Source organism: Phaseolus vulgaris, chromosome 9 (genome assembly GCF_000499845.2).
Source record: "Phaseolus vulgaris cultivar G19833 chromosome 9, P. vulgaris v2.0, whole genome shotgun sequence".
Lineage (NCBI taxonomy): Eukaryota > Viridiplantae > Streptophyta > Magnoliopsida > Fabales > Fabaceae > Phaseolus > Phaseolus vulgaris.
In genome coordinates this window covers 26,812,685-26,823,114 of record NC_023751.2, presented here as the reverse complement: position 1 = coordinate 26,823,114, position 10,430 = coordinate 26,812,685, and the positions used below count along the sequence as shown (strand labels likewise).

General features: G+C 32.0%; 1 protein-coding gene across 3 annotated transcripts; it reads left to right on the top strand.

Annotated features, from left to right (window-relative positions):
• The first annotated feature begins 5,095 nt into the window (after positions 1–5,095).
• On the top strand, positions 5,096–9,482 carry LOC137820351 (protein KINESIN LIGHT CHAIN-RELATED 3). Of its 3 annotated transcripts, XM_068624396.1 has the most exons (4): positions 5,298–5,672; positions 5,987–6,024; positions 6,207–8,272; positions 8,946–9,482. In XM_068624396.1, the coding sequence occupies exons 3-4, from the start codon at positions 6,234–6,236 to the stop codon at positions 9,154–9,156; spliced, it is 2,250 nt and encodes a 749-aa protein (XP_068480497.1). In that variant the 5' UTR covers positions 5,298–5,672; positions 5,987–6,024; positions 6,207–6,233; the 3' UTR covers positions 9,157–9,482. The 3 variants fall into 3 exon arrangements, with proteins under 3 accessions (XP_068480494.1, XP_068480497.1, XP_068480496.1); XM_068624393.1 differs by lacking the exon at positions 5,987–6,024 and having other exon boundaries at positions 5,096–5,672; XM_068624395.1 differs by lacking the exon at positions 5,298–5,672 and having other exon boundaries at positions 5,859–6,024.
• The last annotated feature ends 948 nt before the right edge of the window (positions 9,483–10,430 follow it).

Below are 10,430 nucleotides of genomic sequence, written 5' to 3'. Positions count from 1 at the left end.
CTTGTTGAGAGGTCTCAATCTTAGGGGGACATTAAGGCTGGTTACTTGAAAAGATGTAGAATACTTGTTACCTGAAGAGGTGTAAAATACTTATTACCTGGAAAGGTGTAGAATACTTGTTACCTGAAGAGGTGTATAATACTTGTTACCTAGAGAGGTGTAGAACATTTGTGTTAGTGAAGGCTTTTAAGCGATTTGCTTAGGGGGGATTGGACGTAGTCATGTGATTGGGTGAACCAATATAAAACTCTGTGCATATTTCTTTATATCCCTTGCCTATTATAATATGTGGTTGATTGTGTTTTAAATAAGCGATTGTGTCCCAAATTGACTAGGCTTAACGTGGACTTGACCTAATGTGACCCAACTTGTGCTAGACATGAATCGCCCTAATGTGGGCCCTTATTGAGTTGACTCAATGTGGACTTTGGTCGACTCTACTTGATGTAGGCTGACCTGACTTAACATAACCCGTCTCGTAACAACATAGGTTTCAGTAGACTTAGCCTTATACAAGTCTAGTGCCTCTTGGGCTAACTTAAGCTTGAATTGTCTCAAAGCGACCTAACTTGGCTTAACATGTGTTTGGTATGACTTAATCTAACTTGACTTTACATGAGTTTGACTTGATTTGACATAGTGTGGGTTTTACTTGATTTGGCCTTACGTGGATGTGACCTAACTTGGTATAACTTGTCCTGACCCAACGTTAGTCCTACTCAACTTGCCTCGAGCAAGGCTTAACTAACTCTAATATGACTCTAATCCTACGCAAATTAACATTGACCTAATTTAACTTGAATTAACTTGAACCAGGTTTGACGCAATATAACTTTGTATAAATTGAATTGAACTAACAATTATTTTGATTTTAGATTTTCAAAATCCAAACATTATTTAATCTATATCCAATCCAAATCTAAGATTTAAAATAAAAAATATATAAATTTAATTTAAAATAAATTCATTTAAATATACTTAACATAATATTAATATGGATAATTATGAATTGATTCTTTTTTTCACACTTATCTGTGCACAATAACTTAAAAAAAATATTAATGGAAAAACTTAAAAAATTTAAATAGAGAAAATGAAAAATCATAATTTTACCTATTTGGTTTGCGTGGGACTCATTCATTTATTATTAGTTGACGGTTATACGTATCTTTAGAAATGTTTATATAACCAACAGTGACATTTTAGAGAAAGAACATAGATTTTTTTTCTCAACTAAGCTAAACATTGAAAACGATATTAAATTATAGATAATGTCATTTAACACATTTAAAAAATATAGAAAAAGAAACAAATTTAAATAAAAATTGTCATGGACGTACTAGGTTGTAACTCCTACCCCCTTTACTGTGAGTACTTTATGCTTTATCTGCTTTAAGCTCCCCCATAACTTTTTTTTGCTAGATCTACCTTCTATTTTTTTTATTTTTTTTTTATGTTACATTACCCATCTTTCGATCATAAATTTCACTTTTAAGTTAAAAAAAGTTAAACTTTATGCATGTTTATTTCAAATTTTTTTAAATATAGCATCTGCATTAGTGTTTATACAATGCATCTTGGATCTTTCATCTAATTCCAGATTTTACTTTTGTTTTAAAGTAACTGCATTTTTGGAAAAATAAAACACTTGGATCAGATCAGATACACATGGTGTTCTTATTTTTGAAAATGAGATATTTTAGTTCAATCTCCCACTTTATATATAATTCTTTTTTAATCTTGGCTAATTGAATCCTAAATTTAATATAACAACTTCAACCCAATCTCCAATAAAAGCATATTATTTATTGATTCTTTAACTGCTGTGATTGATGATTTACTTGGAAATCTAAGTGCAGATTCATGTAATTACATATTTAACCTTGATTTAGGATGATTTTGCATAATCTCAACATCTGTGGTCCTATTCCTACTCTATCCTGAAATAGAATTTCTTTTATCAAAATAGATAATTTCATTGCTTAATTATTAGATAAAATTTTAAAAAAATATCAAAAATAAATAAGTTATAGCAATTTTATTATATTTAAATTAAAATTGTATAAATATGTTACGGTTTGATAAGATTTCAGTATAATTATTTTTTAATTGAAATTGTCTAATTATTGATATAACTTTAATATTAATTAAAGTCCCATTACACTAAAATTTTCTCAAAATAATACAATTTACTCATATCAATAATTTTTTAAAATTTTATTTATTTTGATAATTAGTTTATAAAATTATTTTAGTTTGATAAAAAAATATGTGCAGAAGTAACCAAAAATATATTTGCATGTATATGGAGTTAAAGGAAAGGGAAGTTGAGACCTAGAAACCACCCACCTTTATGAGTTGAAAACTCCCACAACACAAGAGAGACCAATAATTGAATAATGGAGTTGAAGTAGCCATAAGAGGGATTTAACCTAGAATGAGTTTACTATAATCATTTGGGGTAGAAAATGAAATAGTCTTGTAGAGGTGCAAAGTTTAAACTTAGATGCCCTATAATTGCATAATAATGTTTTGGTTACACGAAAAGCAAAGGAGAATTTGAAAGTTGGATTTGGTTTTGAAGTATAAAAGTAGGTATATAGGGTTCTTAGAATCTATTTCTTAGATAAAAATGCATAGATATACATGATTATTATTGTGGCGCAACTGCACGCGGGGACGCTAGTTATTCCCTTCACATGCTATCATACTCCTCACTCAATGCTTTGCTATTCATTCCCTCTCACGGATTCATTCACACCACAACCAAACAATCTACAACACATAACCTTCACCCATTTAACCACTTTCTCATTATTACCACAATTGCATTCTACATGTCTATTCATGTCACTATCCCCTCTATTCTCTTTTTTTCTTTCAAATTAATAATATTTTATAGTATATAATTGATATAAACTTTATCTTATTCTATGTAACACAGATACGGACACTCACATGATATAGATATGGACACGGAGATACGTGTGTAATCTCTAAAATGTAGGATACGGGACGTGGATCTATGTATTATATAAATTGAAAATAAATATTTATGTGCAAAAAGATTCTTTTGGGAGTAAGAAGATATTTGTTATGACTGATTCAAAAAAATTTGTTCCTTATTTTTATAATCATTATAAAAATTTATACAATAAATTTGAGTTTTTAAAAAAATTATTGTATTTATACCTTTTAAAATTGTGTTATAGAATCGTGCTAGAATTTTCAAAAATTCAATAAATATTTTTTGAATTGAACACTTCACTAATAAGTGTTCTACGAGATATGTGTGTCTGACACGAATACGTCATTTAAAAGAAGTGTCTGACTCTCATAGCTTATAACCTCATTTTATAAAATTGAGTTGAATTTAAAGTTTATTTTTTAATTATTTTATTTTATTTTTATCTTTATAGGTGAGTGTTATTCTAGTTAAGAATTTTTTAAAATGGGTTTAAAGTAACTATTATTCTAATGAAGCTTTTATTTAAATGGAATTGGACACGACAACTAAATATGGTGGCAATAGTATAGAAACATGGCGATTGTGATTCCAACATTTCCTGCTTATCACGCCACAACCCATGACTCAATTAGTCAATCCAAATCCCAACAAAAATTCAGCCGGCCACATCACTTTCTAATGTCTGTCATGACTCATATTTAAGATGACTTTTGATTTATTATAAGAGTAATTTTTTTTTCAGTTATAATATAAAAAGTTGAACTCTCTTAGTAAAGAAAAACATTAAGATTATCTCGAATTCGAATTCAATTTTGTTGAAATGACATCATCAAAATTTATGATCGTATTTGATATATTATTTATAATAAAAAATTCTGTCATAGTTTTATTCATTTTATTAAATTAAGAGAATAAAATATATTTAAAATATCTTGGTCTAAACTCTTATGATACTATATTAAGTATAACGAATACAAACTTTTATAGTTTAACAATAATTCTGAATCATCTAAATATAAGTAAAACACACAATATTTATAATAATATATAAAGTGTTTCCCTATTTATTTATATTTTCATATTTTGTTTTTTAATTTTATCTTTTATAATATAAAATATAATAAATTTAATAATCAGTAAGAATGTAAAACATGTTGAATGTGAAATTTGAGTTTTTGTTGAAACTAGAGAACAAGTATCAACAAAAAAGAGGTTTGGGTCCAGTTTGTTTTTGGTGAAGAAAAGCAAATCTTTTACTCTATGCAAGGAAAATGTGAAAACCAATGCAAGAAATTTTAAAAAACACGATAATTAAAAAAAAAATTGAATGGAAAATTGTAATTAATTAATTAAATATATATATATATATATATTTAATTAATTAATTATAATTTACTTTTTTACATTTTTATTTTAAACTTAAATTATTTTTATTTTTATTTAAAATAGAATTATAATTTAAATATAAAAATATAATCAAAATTATAAAAAAATAATTATTATAAAATAACATAATTAATCATATTATATATATAATAAATTATAAACATAAATAATAATAAAAATAAATATATTTTTTAATAATAAAGAAATAAATTTATATAATAACTATATTAACTAAAAAAATAAAAATAATAATGTTATTTAGTATAAAAATAAACTTTTATCAAATATTTATAATTATAAATATTTCAATAATATTTTAATTAAAAATAATTATAATTTATAAATAAATAAATAAAATTAATTTTTAAAATTTTTTAAATATAAATATATAAACTTACATTTCTATCGATTTAAATAAATATAATTTCAATCAAACCCATTACAATACTCACAAACTTATCATATCACTCACAAATTTTCATATTTTCTAAATTTTTCACTTTATTTATCTTAATTCAAACATCTTAATTTTCTTTATATTTTTTCTTCAAAACATTTTTTCATTTTCAATCTTTAATTAAAACACAAACAAATTGGAGTGAGATTAGAATGGAGGGAAGTAATTTGGTGAGTGTGACTGCCAATCTCTGTCTGCATAACCTGTTTTCCAATCTCAGCAAACTCATCACAGCGATCCCTTTGCAAATAAAACAAAATGATGAAACAAACAACACTAACACTAGATACAACCCAAATCCAAGTAACAAACTTAATACAAACCATGATTAATCAATTACTCACACCTTTGCATAAAAAAGACCTAACTTTGTCTTCCTGCTGCTGCACATTTTTCAAGGGGCAGAACGGTCCCGACAGAAAAATGCTTCTGACACGTGGCAGCTGAAGGTGAGTTGACAAAGTGGGAAAAATAAAAGAGAAATTAGAAAACACGTTCGGCGTGGTTGGGGAGAAGTCAAGTTCAGATGCTTCCCTCCTTTTTCTGACATTACAGTTCTGCAGAATTCAGAAACCCTTTTTTTTTCTCCGTCAATATTTTTTTTTTTATTACGAGATTAGCGAATTCCCCATTTTGCCCCTTCCATCACCACCCTTTCTGGTCTCTGTTTCATTCATTTTTCTTCTGTTCCTCCAAATCCCATTTCTTTTTCCAACACATACATCGCACCAAAAAAGGGTATTGCGTTGAGTTTCTCTTCTTCTCTCTGTGAGTTCTTTCTCTATATATACACACACTCCTTCCTCTGTCTCTCTGCAACCGACAACCTCTGCTTCTCTTCACTTATGCCTCATTCTTAAGGTATGTGGCCCTTTTTCTTTTTTATTCTTCGAATCGGTTATTTTTATGCCTCCGAATCCGACGAGGAAGAAAAAACCAAATGGTAAAATTAAGCAAAAACAAAATAAAACAGAACCCGTAATTTTCTCTGTCTTTTTATTATTATTATAATATATATGTTGTTTTTTATGCCTCCGTTCAATCTGGTTTGTGGTTAGTTTTTTTTTAACTGTTATCTTTCTTTGCTGATAATTGTTTCTATTTTTATGACACTGTTTGTTCTTCAACCGTTTCTCAACGTTGATGTTTCTGCCCGGGTTATGGGATATTCAAAGCTGAAGAATTTTGACTCTTGCTAATCGTGGGTTAAGATGTATGTGTTTTGAACCATATTGGTTTGTTAACTGTTGTGTCTTCGTTGTATGGATAATAAAACGGTTTGAGTTAGAGACTTGTTTTTTTCTTTCTTGTGTGTTTGTTTGGTTTGGATTGGATCTGGTTGTTTGTGGGTGGTGTTGATTTTGTGGACCATGTGTTTGATGTTGGTTGTTACAGGAGTTTTTGTTCGTGGAAGAGTTGAAGATGTCAGGTATTGTTACGAACGAGGTTCGTGATGAAGGGGAAGGTAATGAGATGAATGGGAACCGTGATTCCCCTTCTAAAGAAACCTTGAGTCAGGTTAAGTCCCCCAGGGGTTCCTCGAGTCCGGGAAAAGGTGAAGGCGATACTGCTAATTTTGGTGTTGAGGAGGTGGTTGAGCCCTCCATTGAACAGCTTTATGAGAATGTGTGTGACATGCAGAGTTCGGATCAGTCACCGTCACGGCAAAGTTTTGGATCTGATGGCGATGAGTCTAGAATTGATTCGGAGTTGCGCCATCTAGTTGGAGGACGGATGAGGGAGGTAGAGATAATGGAAGAGGAAGTTGGGGAGGGGAAAGGGCCAGAAAGGAGTTCAAGTAGTGAAATATCTTCTGGATTGGATGGCTTGACCAATGATAAGAAGGTGGATCAGGTGAATGAGATTCAGGAGGTTCAGCCTGCAGCTACTAGTTCTGGTTCCTCAGTAAAATCTGTCAAAGCATCGAGTTCATCACGGGTGGGACCTGATACTTCGCCCAAATCAACAGCCAAGGGAAAAAGTCCTCTCCAAAAACCTCCAATTGAAAAAAAGAATGGTAGGCATTCGAGGAAACAAAGTAGTGGTGGTACTGGCGTGAAGAATTTGAAGAATTCTCCTTTGGGAAATAAGTCAGTGTCACAAAACCGTGTTGAGAAAAGGGCTGAGTCCGTAGTAGAGAGACCTGAGAGGGCACCGTTATTACTAAAACAAGCAAGAGATATGATTTCCTTCGGGGATAATCCGCATAAGGCTCTTGACTTGGCTCTTCAAGCAATGCAACTGTTTGAGAAATTAGGTGATGGGAAACCGAGTTTGGAGCTGGTTATGTGTCTACATGTTATAGCAGCAATATATTGTAGCTTGGGTCAATATGGTGAGGCAATTCCAATTCTTGAGCGTTCAATTGAGATTCCTGTTATTGAGGAAAGTCAACAACATGCCCTTGCTAAATTTGCTGGTCACATGCAACTCGGAGACACTTATGCTATGCTGGGCCAGCTTGAGAATTCAATTACGTGCTATAACACTGGATTAGAACTCCAGAAGCAGGTTTTGGGAGAGACAGACCCAAGGGTTGGTGAAACTTGTCGGTACGTGGCTGAAGCTAATGTTCAGGCTTTACAATTTGATGAAGCAGAGAAGCTTTGTCAGATGGCTCTAGACATTCACAAAACAAATAATTCAGCCCCATCTCTTGAAGAGGCAGCTGATAGGAGGCTCATGGGCCTTGTATGTGATACAAAGGGAAATCACGAATCTGCTCTTGAGCATCTTGTTCTAGCCAGCATGGCAATGGTAGCTAACGGCCAGGAAGGGGATGTGGCTTCTGTTGACTGCAGCATTGGAGACACATACTTGTCTTTGTCCCGATATGATGAAGCTGTTTTTGCATATCAGAAAGCATTAACAGCTTTCAAGACCAACAAAGGAGAGAATCATCCAGCAGTGGGATTTGTCTTTGTACGTTTGGCTGATTTGTATAACAGGATAGGGAAGATAAGGGAATCAAAATCATATTGTGAGAGTGCACTTAAAATATATGAGAATCCAATTCCTGGAGTTCCTCTAGAGGAGATTGCTAGTGGTCTTACAAATATTTCAACTATCTATGAGTCTATGAATGAGCTTGAGCAGGCACTCAAGTTACTGCAGAAAGCACTGGAGATATACAATGATGTCCCTGGTCAGCAAAGTACAATAGCTGGAATTGAAGCCCAGATGGGAGTCATGTACTACATGTTGGGGAAGTATTCTGAATCTTACGAAACTTTGAAGACCGCTATTTCAAAGCTTCGTGCTATTGGAGAAAAGAAATCATCTTTCTTTGGTATTGCTCTTAATCAAATGGGACTTGCCTGTGTGCAGCGGTATGCCTTAAGTGAGGCTACAGAATTATTTGAAGAAGCAAAGAGTATTTTGGAAAAAGAATATGGTCCGTATCACCCAGAAACACTTGGGGTATGTAGTAATCTTGCTGGCACATACGATGCAATTGGCAGGTATTTACCTTTTTTCTCTTCCTTTTTGGTGGCATCTCCTTTTTTCTATTTGCAGATATCTTTTAACTAGTAGAGCATATGCAGTACTTTCAATTTACTGCGGTATTAAGAAGTCTAATAGTAATACGGTATGTTATGTTAAGTCTGCCTAACCCAGTCACGCCACTCGGTATGTTCATTGTCATGCTCATGCTCATGCTCATGCAACTCCTGAATACAATGATCGATTTTCATTGTGGCATTCATGTTGAGGATGAGTTCACTAGTTTAATGTCACTTTCTTCCCTCTAGGCCATTACATTAACAACATATAAACAATTGCACCTTGTGACATTAATACTACGGCTTAGAGGATTGCATCTTTGTGACATTAATACTATACTATGGCTTAGAGGAAAGAAATTGACGGAAGGGATAACATTTTTTAAGTTAGAATTGAAGAGAAAACAGAAGGAAAGAAAAATCTTGATTTTGGCTTCCAAAAGTAAACTTTTCTCTCCTTTCTTCCTTTTACTTTTTCTTTAGTCAAACAAAAAAATGCACCATCATTTTTGTTTTTTCTCATCTGTATTATCTTTCTTGGCATCCAAATGGACAGCAAGAGTTTTAGATTATCCATATAATGGTTAGTTGGTTTTTCTCTTCTCATGGGGTTTGATATTTTCTATTGCAGGCTGGATGATGCAATTCAAATTCTGGAGTACGTTGTTAGCACGAGAGAGGAAAAGCTGGGGACAGCAAATCCTGAAGTGGATGATGAGAAGAAAAGGTTGGGTGAGTTGTTGAAGGAAGCAGGTAGAGTTCGGAGCAGAAAAACCAGATCACTCGAGAACCTTCTTGATGGCAATGCTCACACTGTAAACAATGTTGTCATCAGGGCCTGACGATGATTTCTACCAGTGACTCATGAAAGAAAAGCTATTCTTTACTGGAACTCAAAGTAGCATATGCTGAAATGTAGAAGAGATAAACCTGCAGTCTGGAAAGTATTAATTTATTGGGGTATAATTGAATGATTGAATAGTGTTATCATTGATGGGGTAAATTTGGAAGAGTGTAATTTTTGTGATAGATTATTCTTATTTAAAAGCTATGTTATTGTTTATATGATATTATGTAAGTAATTATGGTGTATAGATACTCCCCTTGTTTGTGTATACAACATTTTTTCCCTCGTTTCACATATCAAGAGAAGACTTTTTTTTTCTCCCATTTGTTTGAGACTCTACGTTGCCGATATGAGCTTAATGGTTGACAGTTACGTATATGTTGTTTCTTAATTAAAGTTTGATAGAGAATGAATAAATAAATAATTTGGAGTTTGGATAAATCATATGGCTCCAGCTCCTAGTCTTCTTTTTTTCTCAAAAGGAATCTGAATAATTATGTCTATTCGTTTGCACTTTTGGAGACACTTGTTTTAACGTGTTCATTTCATGACCAACGATCTTAGTTGCTAAACATTTCATGATAACATTGCTTTCTGTTACCCAATACAGTACAGTCCATAGAAATATATATTATGAGATATACAGATAAACTCGGCATGCTTATTACAGTGCAGCAGTACGCATTCTCAGTTAGCAGAACGAAACTCAAAACAACACTAATTGAATTGCATTTTGGACAGAGGTATGCATTTTGAAATTTGTCACTTTCTTTCTTGGTGTTTTACACGGATTGCAACTGCTACTTGGTGTTATACCGAAAAAGATACTAATCGCCACACGAGTTTGAGGTTTATCCAAATAATGGAAGTGTATTAGAAGAAAGAAAGACTCCCAGAATATGTATGTCGGTGCCATTCATTTTACAAGTTTTTCTCTTTTCCAGAGAGATCACTTACAAAGGCTTTTAATAAAAAATGAAAGGACTTTGTCTTTGATGGTTGGTTGGCTAGTAAATTGCTAATGAATATGCAGGCAGCATAAGTTTAATTGAAATAACATGATCAATCACCGGACTTGATATATTATCTATTTTAAAATTCTGATCATGTTTTTGTCTCTAAAATCATTTTAAAGAGTTAAGGAAGAAATGTCTAGTTAAATTGTTTTTGACACTCTTAAAACTATTCAAAATATAATAGAAAGATACATAAGTTTTAACCCATTTCTCTTTTTTAATTTTATTTTTAACATCCATTTGACAAAATAGA